Source organism: Hemicordylus capensis, chromosome 2, assembly GCF_027244095.1.
Source record: "Hemicordylus capensis ecotype Gifberg chromosome 2, rHemCap1.1.pri, whole genome shotgun sequence".
Lineage (NCBI taxonomy): Eukaryota > Metazoa > Chordata > Lepidosauria > Squamata > Cordylidae > Hemicordylus > Hemicordylus capensis.
Genome location: NC_069658.1, coordinates 145,481,962 through 145,504,023, shown reverse-complemented (window position 1 = coordinate 145,504,023; position 22,062 = coordinate 145,481,962). Strand labels below are relative to the sequence as shown.

The window sequence follows — 22,062 nt, the reverse complement described above, 5'->3', positions numbered from 1 at the left end:
GGTCCTTCTGTTTACCAAAGTTCTTCACAAATAATGTTTGTGAATATCCAACACTAACTTAGTCAACCTCAGTCTCTCAGCCTTGGTATTAATCACAGACTTGACCACTAGAAAGTCCTCACTTGATCATTTGAAACAGGAACAAATCAATGCATTCACCTTTCTTTTAACCAGCTCACTTTTCTTCTTCTTCAACCAAATAAATTTTAAGCATTGGTGAAACAAAGCAGCACAAATGTATTTCATATTTAATCTCACACATTCTTTAAAAAGAATCTTGGAAATAAAGGCTGTTACCATGGAGCCCAGCCTTGGATTCTTCATCATCATTGACAGAATTTCATGAAGTACCAATCAGAAATTCCTCTTAGCAAGTTTCCTCTTGCTAGTCTGGTTCTGGCAACATAGAGACAACTGTTGGACATAAGTCATAAATATATGTAGCCTTCATTTTCAAATCTGACTTTTATTTGGGGGGGGAGGAACGATAGAGTAATCCTGCTGACCCTAATAATTACAGGTTGTGGTATGTTTTTTGCCTTTGCTTTTTCCAGAGCTTTGATTGATTGGTTGGGTTTATATACTACCTTTCTTGCAAAAAATTGGAACTCACGGCAGTGAGAAACCTACTCCACTTCACCCCACCCTCAAAAAAACAAAGTAGCTGGAGATTTTGCAACAGCTCTATTCCTGTTTGTCATCTTGATGATCGATGTGTGGCGTCAAGAAAGATAGCTGCAGTGGTCACCAGGCAGCACTACAAGCTGTTGACCAATATTGGCACTTCCCTTCCATAGCACTGATACAGACAGGGACCATGAGAGGGGTCAAGGTTTAAAGCCCCTCTTCTCTCATGCTGTGGCCCTGATCTGGATTGGGACCCCTGTAGCTGCTTTTTGGATAATACAAACCAAGCACATCTGGTCCAAGCATATTATTAACATAATGCTGTACATAGTTTGACCCTGAGAAGATCTGTGGCTCAAGCTTCCCTAGCAATCACACTCTCTCTTTGATAATATAGGAGGGCTGGTGGTTAAGAGCACAAGTGGAGAAATCCCTGACCTAGCCATGAATTTACTGAATGGCTTTGGGAAACTCACTATAAAGCTGTCCTCACGTGCAACCTAACCCAGGCTAGGGATGCCCAGTCCGGGTTAGGCTGCGTGTGAGAACCGGCGGGATAAGGCCTGGTCCCAGAGAGCCAGCACCATCCAGCTCAGCTGTTAGCCGAGGTTAAGGGAGATAATGCTCCCTTACCCCTGGCTACCTGCTTGTGTGCAAGCATAGGCTCCTTCCAGCCCAGCTGCACACAGAGATGGGCGCCTAGAACACCAGTCTCTTGGGGGAATCCCCCAATGCAGCACATGTGACATGCGGTGCATTGTGGACTTCATGGAGGCTGGGGCAATGAGTCCAGGACTCAGATCAATCCACGCTCCATGCTCCCACCTAGGAACAACCGATCATCTGGGGGTGGGGTGAGGCAAGGTAAGTCATGTGAATGGCCCCTATCTCTCAGCCTCAGCTTTAATCCTATATCATACCCGCATATGCAATATGGGAGATGATAAAATACTAGCCTGCCTCATAGGGCTCTTATGAATGTAATAGGCTTCATATGGATCTCTTTGAATACTCTAAAGTGCTATATAAATGCTAAGTATTGTTAGTAGACTACGTTAGGTGTGTTCTGGACAATATGCCTTCAATGTAAATATATGATCATAGAGATTGTTTTATATTTTACTAACCAGACAAAACAGTTATTTACCCCCGAAACTATGGTAAGATAATTAAAAAAGTTAAAGTAAAAGTTACTTCAGGAACTTGCAAATTTCTGCGGGTTTTTTTGCCACATAGATATAAGGCACAACACTTGCATACCAGTGACTGATGAGTTGTGGATTAAGGTGGACCAATCTTGCTGTGAAGGGCCTGCACTGTTCACGACCTGCACTGCCTGCCATAAAATTTTAATGTTGCTTTGGACATCTTATGAAATACTCAACCACATCCTTCCAAGTAGACAAAAAGATTTTACACCTGTAATTACTATAAGCCTACAGGATTTTGCTTTTAAATGTTTAAATAATGGCAATTTATAATCTAGGATGCAACTTTTTAATGGAAAAACATGCCTTTCAGCCACAAGTCTGCCAGACAAAAGAAAAGCTCTTTTCTTGGAAATCTGATTACTGTTTTTACTATTCTTTGGAAATCAGCCTGTCCATACAAGACCATTTCATGATTATTAAGTGTTCATATTTTGGGTTGATAAAGTCCAACTCAGATTTACTCACCTGACACTGTTGCAACCTGGTTTTATAATATACTCCTGGATTTATTTATTTTTTGCATGCTTTTCTCAGTGGGCTGGAGGAAAGGTTTAGGAGAAGCTGTAAAAGGAAAAACATGTTAGGGTTTCTTTTTTGTTGTTGTTATCACATACAATCTGTCTTCAAATACTAGCTGGAATTTAAAAAACAAAAACCCACCATTGTTTGTTCTGATCCACTCCCTTTAACCCAAACAGCTGCACTCCTCTGTTCATATCATGTTCTCAGTTGTAACCTTGAGGGTTTTGGTGTTGTTTAAAAAATTTTTTTTTTGTGGGGGGGAGCTTATTTGGAAGGGAGGGAGATGCTTCTTCTGTTATTTACTGTATTGGTTAATTGTAACTGCAAAATTGTTGGTCTTTTAAAATATAGTAAAACTAAAAGTAAAACAAAACAAAATATTGTCAAATAAAGAAGAAGGAGCAATGCAGGTGGCTGGGTGGGTCGTTGGAGGAGAATGTGACCCTTATCATTGCAAGGTACTGGTTGCTAGTGTCTGAGAGGTACAGATTTTATAGATATGGGGGAGAAAATATGTATGTGAAATAAATGGGATTGGCAGAGCTTTTCATTTGGATGAATCATAAGGGGAAAAATAAAAACACAGCTGTACAGATATGTTTTCTAGATCCATTTCCATTTGGCTTTAGAGTGAGCTTTGGGTTGGAAACTACTTTAGTGGATACGGTACCTAGAAATCATCAAGAACAACATGACCTGGTTTGTTGTTTGCTTGTACCACCATTTCAGTGGTCCATCTCTCTGTGGCTTACCCAAGCAGGTCTCGTTTCCTGCCCCCCTCCACCTGGTGACACCTCTTTGGGTGAAGAGAGGGTGAAAACTGAGCCATAGTCTTGGGGATGGCAAAGAAGATCAGGGATCAGCACCGGTGTGATCCACTGCTCTATTATTATTATTTCTTGTTTACACAGTCAGACAGGTGTTATTGACTGGTTTGTTTTATCCAGACATCGAGTCCTTCCCAAGGACCTGGGATGGTTGTTGTTGTTGTTGTTGTTATTATTACATTTATATCCCGCTCTTCCTCCAAGGAGCCCAGAGCAGTGTACTACATACTTGTGTTTCTCCTCACAACAACCCTGTGAAGTAGGTTAGGCTGAGAGAGAAGCGACTGGCCCAGAGTCACCCAGCAAGTCTCATGGCTGAATGGGGATTTGAACTATATTTGAACTCTATGTCATGGCCCTGAAGACCTGGGGAAAGGACACTCTTGTCTGACCTCCAACCTAAGTTAGGCCTGCACTGCCTCGGGCGGTGGTGGTGGTGGGAGTCTGTTGCTGATATAGTTAAGTGCTAAAATGTTGACTAAAGTTATGCCCCTTTCACCAGTACGATTGGGCAGCATTTTTATTGCATCATGATTACAGGTGTGGGGGCAAGGTGATATTTCAGTTGCTCCACCTTGTGCAAATATTCTCTGGGTGTATCTTGGAGAAGCATTTTCTCTCTCATGTTACATAATGGAAGAGATCCTCAGAAGATTTTGAGTACTTTACTGATTGATACGCTGCTTTCATGTGCATCTGATCTGGGTCCCTGTGCAGACTGATGTCCTAAACTGGTGACTGTTGAGGAATTAGAATGTGTAGATGTGCAGGGCTGTTTGGAGAAAAAGGTAGCAGGACAGTGCTGTGTATGAACAAAGTGCAGTCTGAAGAATTGCCTCCCCAACTCCCAGACTTGGACTTACATTACAGCTTGTATAAAATAATAGGCATCATTAATTTGCTTTCTTGTAGTATTGAATAGCCATTCTTTCTTCTTCCTTCCCCCACCCCCTTCCAATCTGCCCTGCATTTGCTAGGTACATGTGCATCTGTCTTAGCATTCCTGTGGCATAAATAGCCATGTTTACAATCTCAGTTGATCAGATTATCAGTTGTAGTGAAGGAATTTTGTTAAGCAAAAGAGCCTTACGGTTGTGACTTTTTAGTTTATTCACTTGGAACTTTCTTTGTATCTGAGTCCTCTTGCAAATAGAATATTTTAAATAATAGATTTTAAAGTTGTGTGTATTTTAACTACTTTTTCATAATGGGGATATGTAAAATGCAAAGTGCTCCAGAACACTTTGTTTGCTAAAAGTACTATTTAGCCCTGTTCTCCAAGCAGTCAAGCATGTCTTAACACCCTGGCTAATTATTGTTATTGGAATTTGCTGAAGAAATTTATGAGCCATGTTCCTCAAAAAAGGAACCATTAAAGACTGAATACAAAAAAGTCTGTTCACTTCTGGAAGTTACTTAGACAAATTAATATTTAAGACCATCACCTTAACATTGATATTTAACTTTAAATATGAACCATATTAATATTTTGAGGTGTATCTTTTTAAAATTTAAAAAAACCCAAATTTTAAATTTTTGTTTCAAAATCTTAAAATGTTCCAAATTTGAGGTGGAGATAGGGGAAGAATTGTTGTGATATGCAGGCTGCTATCTTCTTTACTAAGTTCCCTGGTCTATATTGAGTGTATGTAGTGGTGGTGTTTACTGTGGACAGATTGAGTATTCTTCTGGTGTTCTACCGTGCTTCTAACAGACTTCCTGGTTGAGCTAACAAAGGTGGTCTTGGATCTGATGTTGAGATCTCCCAAGATTGTGGTTCTGGGAGATTTCAACATGCATGCTAAAGTCCTTCTTATGGGAGCAGTTCAGGACTTTATGGCCTTCACGATGAATATGGAGCATCTGCAATGTATATCTTATCCCATAAACCAGGGGTGGGGAACCTTGGCCCTCCAGCTGTTGTTGAACTACAACTCCCATCATCCTCAGCCACAATTATTGTGGCTGGGGATGGTGGGAGTTCAAAAACAGCTGGAGGGCCAAGGTTCCCTACCCCTGCCATAAACGGATCATGCACTCTTTGTTTTTCTGCCCTGCACTGAATGGTGATGGTTTGGTGGTGGAGGAGATTCAGACTACACTTTTGTCATGATCAAACCATTACCTAGTAGGTTTCTGTTTCTCAGCTGTTTATAGCACCTGCAGGGTTGGGCAGTGAGGAATGACCTGTTGTGATTGACTTCCCATGTAGGCTAATTAAACCACTTGGTTTCCAGAATGCCCTCAGGGAGTTTTGAGTGGATATCATTGGTTCTGCTGTCAATTCCTTAATTGACCTCTGGAATAAGGAAATGACCAAAACTATTAACCTGAGCATTCCTAGATGTCCTCTCACACAGACTAGAGCCCCAGCTGCACCCTGATAAAATTGGGAGCTGTGGACACTGAAACTCCAAGGGTACAACTAGACTAGAGCAACTTTACCATGTGTTCTTCAGACCCTTTCCCTACCTGGCTACTTTTAGTTTGCCAGGATAGACTGCACAATTTTATTTGGTAAATGCCTCCTTTATGGATGGATCCCTGACCCGTTAGAGGAGGCTGTGTTGAGAGCTCTTTTGAAAAAGCCCGCCTTTGATCCTGCAACCTAACAGCAAGTTTTTGATTTGCCATATGCAATAAGCTCTTTGTAGGGCTGTTTTTTGAGAGTCTTTGGAAACTTCAGATAGTCCAAAATGTTGGAATTTTGTGTGGAGGTTTTGGAGCTAGTTGGCAAGAAACAGCCCTAGGGAGCTGCAATGGTATTTTGTTGCTTTGTTGGGGATTGTTCCTGTTAGTGCTGCCTGTCTCTGTGCCTGCCTGCCTTCTCCCTGCTCTACCTGTATATCTGTGAATATTCAGATACTTTACTAATTTCTCCTTGCAAGGAACCAATCTTGTAAAGCTGTCCTGAAACTTCCTACCACTCAAGGAACAAGAGTATGAAACATTATATGCCTACAAGCTGCCAGTGTGCCATCTCTACATTTTCGTTGCCCAAGTTTGGGATCTGTTCAGCCCCATTGCCCATTTCTCCAAGATTTGAATGAATGATTTCTAATACAAAGTCCAGCATACTGTCTGCTGGGTCAGTGCTTCAGAATAACAGTAATAATAAATGGTGACCTTTCTATGGAAAACAGATTATTTTCTAGGGTCATGAGACAGGGACAGTTGAAATGACTAAGTAAGGCATATATCTGCAGTTTGGTTGGGTGATGAGCAGAATAATCTTTAAAGAGGAGCAGTCTTAATGAAGGGCTTTGCTGTATAATCATACAAACCCAATGTATTGAACTATCATTTTGCAAAGTATTTCGTCTTCCTAATCGTCTGCCTCCCTCATGCCCCCCTGTGACAAGCACACACAATTCCCTTGGGTAGCCGATGATAGTATTTCTTTTGACTGAACTGATCATTAAACAGTGCTGTCAAGAAGTAGATCTGATGGGTGCAGGAGTATCTGGTGGAAATCACGAGGCACTCATGCAGTGTTCATTCATCTCGTTTAGTTTCACTGTACTCCTGCTCCATTTGTCTGTCCAAGGCCTGTGATGCTAATAGCAGAGCTGGTGGCTTTCCTCTTACTCTCTTTCCACCCACCTCTGTTTCCTGCTTGCTTCCCCCAACCTGCTTTTCTTTCTTTTTTCTTTTTGCATGGCTGATGGATATGCAGAGTATGTGGGATGAAGCGAGCAATACTGTCACCGAACTGATGGTATTCAGTGACTCTTCTAGCTCTTGGCTGGTCTGTACTGCAGGAGCCTGACACCCTGACCACTGAGGCATAAAAAACAGAGAATTGGAAGCCTCAGCCTGTCAGGCACTAGAGCGTCCCCCAGAGAGGCCTGGAGATGTGTGTGTGTGTGTGTGAGAGAGAGAGAGGGGGGGTAGCAGGGGAGGGAGTAGAGGTGGTGGTGGTGGTGGGGAGAAAATCAGGCAATGAAATGTCAGCTTACTTCTACTGATACTTGTGCAGGAGTGTTGATTATTGTTGGAAAAGATGCATTCTCCTGCTTTACAGTGTACACAGGCAGGGAAATGGCAGTCCCGGATATTTCTGATTAGCTTACTGCAAAAGTGTGGGGGAGATTTACCTGAGCCAGGAAGAGAAGAGCCCATGAATCCCTTGGCACACTCTGCCTGTTTTTCAGACTATATGGTGATGGTGTGACTTCTCCAGGAATCTACCTATTGTATTCATTGATGGGGCAATGGTCATGCAGAGGAATGAAGCTGCACTTAATAATACAGTATTAAATATCTTTATTAGCTCCCACTTGAGGAGGCACAGTCTGATCTTGCATTACTCAGGACATCCTGAGTGAATTCTTCTACTAGAGAGATGGAATAATGCACTCTCTGTCTCGCATATCTCACCCTCTTCGTCCATGTGCCTGGTTAGCTGAGGAGTTGGGAACGAGCAAATTAGTCCTTTATTACCACTGCTAATTCTCTCCTTGTGTTGTCCCTGTCCTCCCTTTGTTGTATGGATTTTGTAAGTATATGTGTGTTGGTCAGGGGACATCTCTATGATGATTATGTCTATCAAACATATTGTGGTAACATTTCTTCATAATGATTATATTGCATTTGTTGAAGATAGTTCATTAAAACTTGCATAGGACAGAAGCAAGCAATTGAACAGCTCTCCCAAGGGAAAATGCTGTGTACCTTAAGTGTAGCATGTGCTACACTGCTATTTTGTGCATGTCTAAAGTATATGCCCCCCTCTTGGTGTGTATTTCCCATTTTAATAATTTTAGGATTTTGTGATTATAATGGCAGGGATAGTGCACTGGCTGTGGTCTGTATCCAGCAGCCCCTGAAGCAACTTTATTTGGCCCCCTGGCAGTACTAACAAAGTATGGTTTGTTATGGTATGGTTGAAAAAAAAGTGAGGTATGGTTAAAAAAAAAAAGTCCAGTGTCACACTTAAATAAATGTGTTTCAATTTGTTAAACATAAGATTTAACAAAGTTTTATGGGGAATATGTGGATACCACCAATCTGCACCCCCCCCCAATAATGCCATCTGACCTGAATACCCCCTCCCATATTTGCCACTCCTTTCACACATGGCAAAAGTGATTGTGTGTGTGTGTGTGTGTGTGTGTTTTGAGGTTTCAGCAAAGTTCATGCGGGGACCAAAAACTTCCCCAAAAGCTTCAACAGGGAGTGGGTTATCTTTGTTGCAGGTGGTGATCACTGATGGGGTAGCATTCTCTTGATTTTACTAAAAGTGCTGTGCTTTTGTGGGTGGCAGCAACAGTGCTTAAAGCCATTAGGTCTAAATACTCTAGCTAAGAAGATGTGCATATTTGAATGCAGAATGCTTTGAACACTCAAAAGACCTATATGAATGCTAAACATCCATGTTTTTTCACTTCACACCTACATGATTACATACATACCATCCAAAAGTGTTGTGAAAAGTTACTTTTATTTTTTGTAAAATAAAGCATTTCAAGCTTTTAAGTTCTTTCTCAGGGGTACCTCAATGTAAAAATATAAGTATTCTTCCATAAATAAAAATAAATCGAATAAATTTTTAAAATTTCCCCCCAGAAATCATAAAGTGACTAAGTAATGAGCTTCGTTATACAGTTGCAGTACAGAATGCTTCTTACACATACAAAAACTGTTAATGCCTGTTAACAGTTAATCGATTAACTGTTAATCGATTAACTGTTAATGTTAATCGATTAAGGCTATGATCCTGAGCACACTTCTTGGAAGTCAATTATATTGAAATAAGTGGGACCTAATTTTTAAGTAAATATGATCAGGATGGTAAGGGTGTGCAGAAAACCGGTTTGTTCGGTTCGAGTCTGATTTTGTGCCCCCGAACTAGAACCCTGGCTTGGCTCGAATTCAAGCTAGTTTGGGGTTCTAAAAGTAAATACACACACACACACACACACAACTTACCACTGGTTTGAGGTCTGGTGGCTTCTGGGGAGTGCTGTCATGGCTGGGGGGGGTCACTGGAGGTTCCCCCTCCACCCACCAGCCTTCCCCCGGTCTTCTATGGGCCATTTTGGCCCTTTCTGTGGTGGCAGTGGCCATTTTGGAGGCTGCTGCGCATGCGCCATGGCCATTTGTGTAGCCTGGGTAATGACTTGGCCATGCAAATAGCCAGGGTGCATGTGCGGCAGCCTCCCAAATGGCCACTGCCACCAGCTCATAGAAGACCGGGAAGGCTGGCTGAGGGAGGGGGAGCCTCCAGAGACACCCCCGCGGCCACGGCAGCACCCCCCCCAGAGGACGCCAGACCTGTCAGTAAGTTTAATTTAAAAAACCCAAAACTTTTCGAACCCCAAACCAGCCTGGGGGACTTGGCTCAACTTCGAGCCGAACTGGGCCCTGCCTGGCTTGAGGGTGAGCCAGCTTGACCTTGAGCCATTTCGCACATCCCTAAAGACTGGCATGTGAAGCCACTTTTTATGATGTTTACTCCTTCTACCCAATAAAGTCACCCTGCACCAATATATCTGGCTGTGTGTGTGTATTCAGTCATCCATATCTTTTATTTATTTTGTTTTTATTATTTATTTATTTTATTTTATTTTATTTATATACTGCCTGACTCCAAATGCTCTAGGCAGGCCTACTTTTAGTCAGGCCTGTTTTTAGCTGGTTGTTGGCACAGAAAACAATATGCTCCTTCCACAATCATGTTTGTACAGTTATCAAGCGGCTGCTTCTGAATCAAGAATAATGCAACAGGAAGAGGAAGTCATTTATGTTGTCCTAAAGAAATGTTTGTCTGTACATAACTTCAGAAAGAGGATGCATAAAACGACATTGTAAAAAAGAAACTACAAGTCTTTATTATCTTGACCTAAAATTTATCCCTGCTCAAACACTGTGTGGCCCTGATTCAGCTCTAATCATGAGCAACAAGTTGTGCATGGGGTTGTGCATCAAAAGACATCTCCAGCCAGTTCAATGGGGCCTGGATGAACTTTGGATTGTGGACAGTCTATCTTACTTACCTTATCAACTAACTTTTTTGTGTGTCCCCGCCCCCTTTCTTCTTCTTCAATTCAGGGAGTGAGTTTTCTGGAAGTCCATACAGCCATCCACAGTATTCAACATACAATGATTCCTGGAGATTTCCTAATCCTGGATTGCTAGGTAAGCTCTCTTTTCCTTCAAGCTGGAGCAGCACAGTCCAGAAGGCTGGAGGGAACCATGGTACTGCTGCACTGGCTATAACCAGGAAAATGAATTAATTCTAATTATTTATTCTTTAAGAACTCTAAAGGGCTATAATTATGTGTAGCCATATATTTTAATATTTCTGATGTTTGGATAATTTTATGTGTGTGATATGATTTAATACAATTACTGTATACATTAGTATATTATGTATGGATGTTTTGGAGTTATTTGTGTTAAGTTTGAATCCCATATAAATGGGTTTTCTGGTATTTATTAAACTTTTCAGAAGCCTTTCTGATTTAAGTGGGTCGTACTTCAAAATAACTATTTTTTGAATTTCGGTATTTGTTTGCAGGATTTGCTTCATTGAGAGAAAGTCAGGTTGCATCTGTTTTAAAGGTGTGCCCTTTATTTTTTAAAATGGCCATTAGACCTATCTGATTTATTGCCCAGAATCTAACATTTAGTTTTTAGGCAAGGTGTTTGACTGTGTTAACCTGTATGAGTGAGTGTTAACATTCCAGCTGCATGTTTTCTTGGATCATACTGATTATCTAGATTCCTTACAATCAGGTTTTGCCCCAGTTTTGTGGACGGAAACTGTCTTAGTCATCCTAGTGGACAGCCTGTATCTGGGAATGGATGGGTGTGTGTGACCCTGTTGATTCTCCTGGACCTCTCAGCAGCACTGGATACCATTGTCCATGGTGGCTGACATACTGCACAAGGGAACATGGGTGGCTCGAGCACTATCTGCGCCCCTGCATGTATGTGAACACTGCAGATGGTGTTGTGCAGCTTTCAGGGACAGATTCTTGGAAGCAAAAACACCATCTGATAGGAGGAGAGAGCAGCAAAAATTGCACTCTCCCCTGCCCCACCACTGCCATTAGGTCTGTGGGGAAAGACTGGGGCACAGCTAGGCTCCAGTCTGTATGCATCTCTGCAGGGCTATTTCTGTTTTGTAGCCCTGCAGAGAATACCAGCCAGGGTATTTTCAGTAGTAGCACTAACTTTGTGGAAAGCCCTCCCCAGAGAGGACTGCCAAGCCCTGACACTATATAGCTTGAGCAGCCAGATCAAAACCTGAATCTTCCAGAATGCCTTTAAGTTAAGCTGACCTTGCTGTGCTTTGCTTTGGATTGACTCTTGCTGGCTGCCACTACATTTTATGTAGTGCTTTCTGCTTTTCTGCTGGTTTTTTTCCTATTGTGAATGATTTTTTAAAAATATCATTTTCTAGCAGTATTAAGTGTTGGGGATACAGTACATGGTTTTAAAATAACTAAATAATAAAATTGAAGTAACACTAGGGCTGGACACAATCATTTTTCAGAAAATTGAAGATAGGTTGAAAGGCTCCACATACAAACAAAAGCCTGCAAAACGTGTTTGGCCAAAAGTGACAGCGGACCAAAAGAAAAGTGTCTTATGGGGAGGGAAATTTTACTCAAACCACTTAAAAATCATTGGATGCATCCATTTTTTATTGTATGCCCACAATGTTTACTGTCTTGCTTTCATATTTTTTAGTGAAGAACAATATGCACATTTTGAAAAGTGGGGAAACAGTGAGGGATGAACACACAGACCATGAACAGATTGATTTTGCTTGGACCAAGGAACAATTTCTGTATTTCAGAAATAGTTATATTTTTGTGTTTCAAAATCTGAATACAGGCAAACCTTGTTACTCGTGGGGGTTCTGTTCCATGCCTACTACTGTAAGTAACAAAACTGTGAGTAATGGGGCATTATGCCTATGGGGGGAAAGGGTTTGGTCCAGAATGGACCAAAAGGATGAAAAGAACATGAAAAAAAAGTACAAAAAGGCAAAAAGAATTGCAATTGTTTACTGTACTGTGCTCCCATTTGCTCAGGAATGCCCCCCCCCCGGTGAAATGCTCCCAAAACTAGGGATATGCATTTAGATTCAATTAGTACTCAAATCAAATCACCCCTGATTTGTTTTGGGTCTGAATCTGCCTCCCGCATCACCTCAGTTTTGTTTTGTACCCAAATTTTCTGAATATGAATCAGTTCGGGGCAAAAAAGGGGTTCTGGGGGCAAAAGAGTGGGGTACGTTGTAATGCCCAATGGGCAGAAACTACCACCCAAATTTTAAAGAATTTGGGTAAAGGAGTATTTTTTAATTTCTTTTTAAGTAAGCGCATCTTTAAGCTTTCCCTTATAGGGAATAATGGGGATTTCAGCAGCCTTATAACTTCACATGGGGGGCACCAGGGTGGCCCAGAGCAGGTTGCGGTGGGTGGTAGTTCCCAATGGGCTCAAGGAAGCTACCACCCATATTTCAAAGAAATTGGGCAAAAGGGTGGTTTAAAACATTTAAATGCCCAGAGATGTAAGTTTTGGGCGGTATAAAAATATGTTAAATAAATCAAATAATAATAAAATAAATAAGTTCACGCATCTTTAAGATTTTCCCCATAGGGAATAATGGGGAATTTCAGCAGCCTTAGTTATAACTCCATGGGGTGGGGGCAGAGGGGTGGCCCAAAGAAGATTATGAATGAACAAAGATGAGCAGAACTTAGAATCCCCTATCATCTTTGTTCATTCATAATCTTCTTTGGTGCAAAATGATGAATGAACTTAGAAAGAATCTACTCTCATTGCCTACCAGAGAATCTACTCTCAAAACGCCTCAAACATTGAAAACAACAAAACCCAGTGCCCCATGGGCTTGTGGTTTTGGGAGTTGTTGGCACCCTATGTACACTACACCACAACCTGCTGTGGGCCACCCTGGTGCCCACCAAGTGGAGTTATGGGGCTGCTGAAATCCCCATTATTCCCTATGGGGGGGGGAGCTTAAAGACCTGCCAACTTCAATTTTTTTAAAAAATTACTCTTCACCAATTCATTTGAAATCTTGGTGGTAGCAGGCACCCATTGGGGCACTACCACCTCACCCACTCTTCTGACCCTGAAACCCCTTTCCTGCCCCAAATCTTCCACAAAGACATGCCAACTTCAAAAAAAAAATGTTAAAAATCACCCCTTTGCCCAATTTCTTTGAAATCTGGGTGGTAGTTTCCTTCCACCCATTGGGCACTACCACCCACCACAACCTGCTCTGGGCCACCCTGGTGCCCCCCACATAGAATTATAGGCTGCTGAAATCCCCATTATTCCCTATGGGGAAAAGCTTAAAGACTTGCAAACTAAAAAAAAAAAACAATAAAAAATTACCTCTTTGCCCAATTTCTTTGAAATTTGGGTGGTAGCTTCCACCCATTGGGCACTTCCACCCAATCGACTTTGGCCACAAAATGAAGGTCCGAATCCCTGAATTTTTTGGGGTCCAAAACTGGGTGATTTGTTTTGTACCTGAATCTGGGCAGTTGAGCACAGGCAATTGAGCACAATTGAGTTCAGTTTACAAATCACCCAAATCAGCCAGATTCGGGTACAAATCATTTGTACCCAAATCAATTTGCACATCCCTACCCAAAACTGTAAAAAATTATGGGGAAAATTTCTTTTGGAAGGAATTAGCCACAAAATACCTCCTCCTGACAAAATGGAGGCTGGAAGTTACCTCCATGGTCACTTCTGGCCCTCTAGGAACCACAGATATGTGGGTTTTAACCCTTTCATATCTGCACATAATGAAACTGGGTGTCAATTAGACACCCGCGAATATGTGAAACTGTGGATATAGAGTCTGTGTATAACAATGTTTGCCTATACATTTGTACCACATATTCTTTGGTATTCATAGTGCTATTACACCTTAGGTTTAGAGTTAAAGAGAGAAATTTAGGCTTTCTGTCTCTAAACTTTCCTTTCAGCTTGTGCCTTTTCTTCCCCATTTCTTGTTTGTTTCATTTGGCTTGTCCTTTCAAACGGAGCACTCAGAACATACCTAGCATGTCCTAGCAACATAGACTTTTACAGTAAAGCAGATTCCCATTGGTTCTGTCAAGTTTCTTTACAGGTCCTTGGTTTCTGCAATAGCAAACCCCCAAGTAGCTCACCCCCTCCCTAGCTTTAATAAGGAGGATAAGCAACATCCATTTTACGCCACTGTCAAAGTCTGGCCCACCCTGACCTTACATGCATGTAGCACATGGTGATTAGAATTCTCCTGCATAATCTATGTGGATGAGGTAAGTAAAATACCAATTAATTGTCACCTCTCTAGCAGAGAGATATTGTGCCTTAGAGACTTCCAGATTTATGGATGGCAAGGTTGTTATGTGCGACCTCTAGCAGAGAAATAATTTTGAATTTTTGTCATTTTTTAAAATTCAGTTTCTTTGTTTTAAGTAATTGAGTCCCTAAGTAATTGAGCCACCTAAGCTTTACCCATCACATTTCTTGCCCTTAAACAAATCCTTTGGGGGTAATTGATGGTGATAGTGTTCTATGTCACACTGGTTTTTACAGTACAAAATTGTCATTTACTATGCTACTGCTGAGGATCTGTTGTTGCTCCCAACAAAAATTAGGAGCTGATTTCTGTAACTATTTTGTTTCAGCATATTTTCTGCTCAGTGTCGGCTCTAAATGTGTATATAAAATTCATAGCCCCACATACAGTGTGGGCTGTGGTATTAAGCCATGAAGTTACAAAGGGCATAAAGGCCAGTTCTTAGGGATCATTCTCACATGCACGTACATTGCTTGATTTCTCATTACCTGATGAGTGACAATGGAGGCCTGGTCTACACATGAAATAGAGTGCAAGTGGGGGGTGGGATTTCCAAAGGTGCTGATAAATTATTAGTGAATAGTTTATTCAATATTGCCTGACGTGTTTCGAGTGTAAAATGTTTTTCAGAGGTGACTTAAGTAATTAATATTAATCAAAGCTTACTTCTGCTTACTTCTGCTTGCTTCTGCTTACTTATCTGTTTTCATATCTCTCTGGGGATAATACCCCACACCTACAGGAATATTCCTCTGAAGAAGAGCATCTCATGCTCGAAACACATCAGGCAATATTGAATAAACTACTAATAATTTACCAGCACCTTTTGAAATTTCCTTCCCCTTTCTTCAGTTCCCCCCCCAGTGTTTCCCTCAGAGTCTTCTCATACACATGCTTCATTAGTCAAGATATCAGTGTTGATTAACTGGTCAGTATGATATTCTGTGATTGATTTATTTTTATTAAAATAAAATTCTGCTTTTCTATTTAAAACAACATTCAAGACAGTTCACAACAAACACCATCTATATTATTAATTCTCCAAGACAGGCCATGTGTGGGGACGTGGCAAAAAGGAGGTGATTGGCTGACAGGGGGCAGGGAGGAAAGGAGGCGATTGGCTGACAGCGCATGAGAGTTCGGAAGGCAGCAGCCGGAGAGGAGTGTGAAAGCCAGGGAATTTGCTAGCTGGGGTTGTAAAGCAGGGAGTTTGGGGACTGGGGATGGAATTTGTGGAGGACTGCAACATGAAGCACCAGGAAATTTGGCAGAAGGGGGTGGGTGGTGGTTCGCCATCTCAAAACGAGCTAAGGAGCTTGAGGCCGGAATGTCATACCCGGCGTTGGGAAGGAGTTTGCCGGCTGGGGTTGGCTATCAGTTGGAACAGAGGGAGTTTTTGTTGGGCCACATCAGCAAGCGCCAGTGAGTTCGGCAGAAGGGGGCGGCTGGCGGTTGGCTGCCTTCAAATGCGTTGCTATTGCCTGCCCACTACGCCTGCCGACAGAGAAATGGAGACTGAAGGACAGTTGGACAATGACAGGTCAACACAGGCGAGTGAGAAAGTTGTGTGTGTGGGAGGGAGAGAGCGAGTGAGGGAGTCATGGGGGGGAGACAGCAAGAGAGAGTTGTGTGTGGGGGAGAGCGAGCGAGAGAGTTGTGGGGGGAGAGAGTGAGAGTTGTGTGGGGAGGGGCGAGAGCGAGTAGAGAGTTGTGGGGGGGAGAGTGAGCAAGAGAGTTGTGGGGGGGGGAAGAGCGAGAGAGTTGTGTGTGTGTGGGAGAGCAAGCGAGAGAGTTGTGTGTGGGGGGAGAGCGAGCAAGAGAGTTGTGTGTGGGGGGAGAGTGAGCGAGAGAGTTGTGTGGGGGGAGAGAGCGAGCGAGAGTTGTGTGGGGAGAGGCGAGAGCGAGAGAGTTCTGTGTGAGGGAGGGCGAGTGAGCGAGAGATTTGTGTGTTTGGGAGAGTGCGCGAGAGTGTTGTGTGGGGGGGGGGGAGAGCGAGTGACCGAGTTGTGTGTGTGGGGGGGATGCCACAGGCTCGTTGCACAACTGCACAGATGCTCTGTGCAGGGTCAGCTAGTAATATAATATTGTGCAATAAATTAAGTTTACAATGAATGTTATGATCCCATCTGTTTTGTATTCCATGTCTTGCACGATCTTGCTTCCTTCCATTCTTTCCCATTCTATTCCAGACAACAGGTTGCCCTGCCTCCTGGCTTTGGCCATAGGTGGGAGTGAGAGCTGATGTTGCCCCACTCCTTGCTAGCCCTGTCCCTCAATGGCCCCAACTCTGGCTCCTTCACCTGCCCAGCACTGCTCACTCCTCTCCCCCCTCACTGCCTGGCCTCAGTTGCTGAGGTGTGCTGCTGCAGCAGCTGGATTTTTACATGCTTCTGGCATCTCCTCTGTGCTGCTGAACCAACAGCAGGTCTCTCTCTCCCAACTCTTCCATCCAGCTTGAGGCACATAGGACAAATTCAATGCTTGGAGGGGAGAGACAGTGGAGAGAGAGAACGCTGCTGCTGGCTACACCTCTTTGCTGCTGTATTGCCAGCAGCAGCTCTCTCTCTCGCTGTAACACTTCCACAACGTGTCTGCTAACTGCTCCTCCATATTTCCTGTGTTTCAATATCGCAGTCGCTGCGCTGTCAGCAGGGTGCCATTCATATTTCCGATGCCTTGTTTTGGATTTTATTGATGCGTTGTAGCCTTATAACGTTGTATATGTGTTGCACGAAAGTAGCTGTATTTTTCCATTGTGGGAGGCTTGCGTTGTCGTTTATGCATTGTAGTGTGGTGTGGTGTAGACGGTTCAAATCGTGGTGCAACCATTTGTTGATTTTTACAGCCCCTTTCCGTCCCGTTCATGAAATAATCTTTCTGTGAAATGAAAATCCCCACCCCCACCCTTGCTCAAAAGTGTAACCTGATTTTCATCTGCTTTCGGATTTGATTTCGATCACATTTGTTTGTGGTTTTCATCAGACTTATTTTTTGGACATGCTCATGTTTCCTCCTTTTTTGTGTACTGTGGATTGGCTCATTTGGCAGATCAAGGATCTGTTGATATGTAAGGCCACATATATTTATTTTAATATTATCATTCCATTTCTTGCGCAAGGGTGCAATCTCCTCTCGCTCTCACTTCAGCTTACAGCCCAAGCTTTTGGTCACATTTGTCTCTGTAATTTGATACGTATTTTTAAAAAATATATTTCCACTCCATTTCATTTCTGCTTTAGTCCTTAGCTTATGCTCTTGCTAGCACAAAGCAGAGCAGATTAAGCTGCGCTTCCCCCTGCTGGTGGCTTTGTGCAAAGGCACCGATAATTTTTTAGTTTGTTGCATCAGCGGTTCCCCAACCCCTCCGCAACACTATTGGCCCGAAATGGAGTGGGGGGGGCAGTGAATGCAATTCAGCTGGAATATGGACACTCCCTGCCTGGAAAACCTGCTGCAGTGGTGGGCAATATGAATGGCCAAAACCCTGTCATGATGCATTGAAAAACACATCGAGAAACGCTGTACTTGCGGTTTCAAGCTGCGGCCTCATACCGTCACACATTGCAACACTTTAACAGGCGCAAATCTCATAGTCTGGAAAACGCCCTGGATAAGTCTGCTGCTTGAGAGAAGAGATGGGGTGGAACTGCTTATGGTACAGCGGTGCAGAAGAGAGGCCAGCCATCATTTCCAGAGGCACCATGCCTCACATGTCACTGTGCAAACACCTAGCAGCGGTGGCATGCCCCAATAAAATTCAAAAAAAAAAAAAAAAAAAAATCAAAAAAAAAAATCTCAGTCATAAAGGAATTGTGCTAGGGCAAATAAGTTACCTTCTTCCCAATTTTATACATCATATTTTCTTATGAACATAGCTTTGCCACTAATTCATGGACTACTTTATCTTTGCCATTTCACATGTATTCTTCCCCCACTGGGGTATTTACCATAGCCCAATGATGCTTTGATGCATCTCTCTGTGTTAGAGCAACGTTTCTAACTGGTGTGATAGATGCCAGTAGCATTATTTAACCCCAGCCTGTCCTGAATGCCATGCTTGAGGATTATAGTAACCACAGGCATGGACCAAACTAAAGTATTCCAATGAGACCTTTGATATGCATTTGCTTGCTTCACAATTTGGAACTTCAGCTAATAAGCACATCAATTATAGGATCCTCTAAAGATGGCATAAATCATGATACTGATGTCAATATCCCACAGTATAATAGTCCTCCTTGTCCTATACAGGGTCTGATTGTAACCCATCACTGTGGTATATGAGCGCCTTCCTGTGGTTCCTTAAATGACCTGACTGGCACCTGCCATGTGTCTTATTACACACAGGCTCATATATTTTAGGCTCCAATAAGGAGAGCATCCACTGTGTTTTCACTGAAACTAAAGGGAGTTTTGCTACTAACTTTGCTTGAAGCCAGCAGACCTGTTGTTTCAAAGCTTGGAATTTGAATTGAGACTTCAGTTACGTGTGTGCTCTTATACATATATTTTAGCTTCTGTTTCTCTCTGTATGGTTTCCACTGCCTATTAGATTGTAAACCCCTTTCAGGCAATGGCATGGTTTAACTTGTACGTTTCTGCAACACCAGGCTCACAGCTGACACTATATAATTAATGAGAAAGACTTGGATCTTCATGTACCTACAGCAGTTTGTAAATTTGGGATTTTCAAATGTATAGCTTTTACAACTGAGGAATCCATGGTACAGCTATAAATTTAGGAATCTTTGAGAAAACGGTGCCTGGAGCAGAAGTCTTGAAATCATAATGGCTGCCCGGTTTGTATGAATACAAACACATACACACTCACACATACACCCCAAGAGGTTTCAGTCACCGAAGCCTAGCAAGCTTACGTGTTTAAAGTCTACTTAATACAAACACGCTAAAAGTGGATAATAGCAACACCGTCTAATGAAGAAAAATGATTCAATTTCATGCTGGTTTGTTGTAATAACTTCTTTACCATTTTCACTCATTACTTTCGACTTGATGTTGATCATGGCGGATCTTGTTTGATGCACTGTTCCTTCTTCTGAACTGATGTGATTTGTGTGCATTGTGAAATGTAAGTGAGCCTGACAGGGCTCCCTTTTGGATACACCTGAGCTATATATATAGCTGTTGTTACAGAGGACAGGGTCATGAGATTGACAATATTGGCATGGCTTCATATGAGGTGAAAGGGTTTGGAACCAGTCAATTAGGATTAGAATCAGTACTTCTATGGGTTTCTATAAAAGGATTAGAGAACAAGTATGAGCCAGAAATGACTGTGTCAAGAAATAAATTGATGATAATATGAATTAGAAAGGAAAAAATGACAGAAGAATGGACAAGTTTATTCTAGAGGAGAATGTAATGACAGGGGGAAAGAGTGAATGTTTTGCAATGTGATGTTTTCATTTTTCACTTTAAATACAGGCCTTTTTTATTTCATTGCAGAAATGTGAATTAGAAAAAAAGAGTCAGATTCAGAAGATATATAAAATGCTGTCAGGGTGTAAACAGAAAGATTGGTCTTTAATAGTCAGATTACATTAAAAACATCAAGTTGTAAGAAATGGAGTGGAAAGCCAAGTCTGGAGAAAAAGAGCTGTTTATTGAAGAGAGTTTGTGTATGTGTGTGCTTTGCCAAATAAATTGTCAGTATAAACTGATCATTTTACTTTTTCCAATTTGGGGTTGCTGAAAGGTTTTGGCTCTGATCTAGAACAATTTTTTGTTTAAATGTTTTTGCCATAAATACTTACAAGTGTGGAAGCTGAGGGAGGGCGGCACACAGATTAAAGGTGTATAGCTTCCAGAAGATTAAGCAAATCGCCACATGCTTCTGAGAGCTGGTTCACTCATATCTCTCTCTGTCTCCCTCTCTCCCTCTCTCTCTTATATATAACGCCTGATATGTGCATCTCTAGGTGATGTACACAATTTAAAACACAACAAATATAAAACAGAGTAAAAACAATTAAAACAATTTCATGTAATAAAAAGTTAAAACAATCTCGTGGGATTAAAACAATTAAGATTATCGTGAAAGGATAGTAGGCAGAGTAGTCCTTACCAGGTTTTCTTTTTCCTTTGGAGTCCTGGGAATGACACAGGCCATTGCTATAGCCTCAGGAAAGACCTCAAATCCCAGGAGCATCCATACCTTTCCCAAGACTCCAGGGAAAAGAAGGGAAAGGTCCTTTTAAAAGACAAGCTGTGGATAGTGGCTGCTTGCTACCTCCTGGCGGGGGAGCAAAGAGGAAGGAGAGAGGCTTTTCTCCTGGGAGTTCGCCACAGCAGGCTTTACTGCGAGTGTTCTGTGAGGCTTTACTGCGAACTCAAAGTTATCCCCAAAACCCGATGCAAAAAGTGGATTTTTTTTTTTTACCCCGGATATAATTCGGGCTGCACTCTTAATGCACAGTGAAAATCCCAAATTGTGTGTGAAGTGCTCCCCGATAGCTTGCAGGGACTTCAGGGTAAATCTGCCTATGTGAATGCACACCCTCCATTCCGGAGGAGATGCGAGCTAAAGGGCTTTAAAAGCCCTGTGTGAAAATCTTCCTGGCTCCTGACAATTCTAGTAAGTAGTGTTAGGGATGGTGAGCCAAAGCGAAACTTCGAATGGCCAAAGGATTCAGCTTGAAGCAAAGTGGGACCCCTCTAAGTGGGGCTGAGGCAAATAGGGGAGCTTTTGGAAGTTCCAAAGTGGTCCTCCAAGTGAAGTGGGGCTGCTTTGCACAGGCCTATAAGGTTTTGCACAGGCTTTTAAGGCAGGTTAATTTTTAGCACCTGCAGCCTTAGTTTAAAATTGTCTTTCAAACTTCAACAAATCATAAGCATTGCATCTTAAATAGTATGACCACAAAGGTTTATGTAACATTAAGTGGGCAAGAACTTCACAAATGTTATGAAGTGAGTTCCCAGTTAACAAAATCTTCTGCCACAGTAAATGTGTTAATCTGTAATATGCCATCAGACTATTGTTTTCGCGACAACAGATTAACATAACTGCTCTTTTGGAGTAAGGCTTGTATTTGCTGTATGGGTTTTTGTGGTTGTTATTTGTCTAGAGAAACCACAGAATATTCCTAATGAGCAAAAATCAGTTAATCACAGATATTCTCAAGGAATGCTTTGAAAACTGTAGCATATTTACTCACATCCCTACTGTGACAAGCAAAGTGTCTGATGAAAGGTCTTCCCTATTGTGAAATATGTGCCAACTGCTTCCCCTTAAGTATTATATAGAAAGTCTTTCTCATCAGTGTTGTGCAATAGTGCCTCTGCTCTCTTTCCACATGTTCATCTGTTTGAAATATTGGTCCCTTGCACATGTCTTGAACTTGGTGACTTCTCCATGATGTCTGCTACTACAGTATTGATTTCTCCCCTTTCCTCCTCTCTAAAACTGTCAGTACAGGCCTCTCTGATATGGAAGGTTTTGCTGGTTAGCAATTTTATTGCTTCTTTTCTGTGGAGAAGATGTCTGTGTTCTTGTTTGGAAACAGGCTTTTGA

At 42.1% G+C, this 22,062-nt stretch overlaps 1 protein-coding gene and 1 long non-coding RNA gene across 9 annotated transcripts in view; one reads left to right on the top strand and one right to left on the bottom strand.

Moving 5' to 3' along the window:
- The window catches only part of LOC128345282 (uncharacterized), a 148,315-nt gene that overhangs the window by 78,192 nt on the left and 48,061 nt on the right, over window positions 1–22,062 (bottom strand). The window contains exons 4-5 of the long non-coding RNA XR_008316359.1: window positions 2,304–2,399; window positions 298–414 (exon numbers count right to left, since the gene is read on the bottom strand). This is a non-coding gene — a long non-coding RNA (uncharacterized LOC128345282). The remainder of the gene's footprint in view (window positions 1–297; window positions 415–2,303; window positions 2,400–22,062) is intronic.
- Window positions 1–22,062, top strand: part of PAX5 (paired box 5) — a 316,792-nt gene that overhangs the window by 283,898 nt on the left and 10,832 nt on the right. For 5 of the 8 annotated variants that reach the window (XR_008316357.1, XM_053297041.1, XM_053297043.1 and 2 more), the window contains 2 exons: window positions 10,241–10,327; window positions 11,888–12,078. Coding sequence is in view for 6 of the 8 variants with exons in the window: in XM_053297041.1 (XP_053153016.1) it covers window positions 10,241–10,327; window positions 11,888–12,078 (278 nt within the window). In the remaining 2 variants the exon portion in view is untranslated. Of the gene's footprint in view, window positions 1–10,240; window positions 10,328–11,887; window positions 12,079–22,062 lie in introns of those variants that run through there. The other 3 variants (XM_053297046.1, XM_053297047.1, XR_008316358.1) reach the window with 2 other exon arrangements.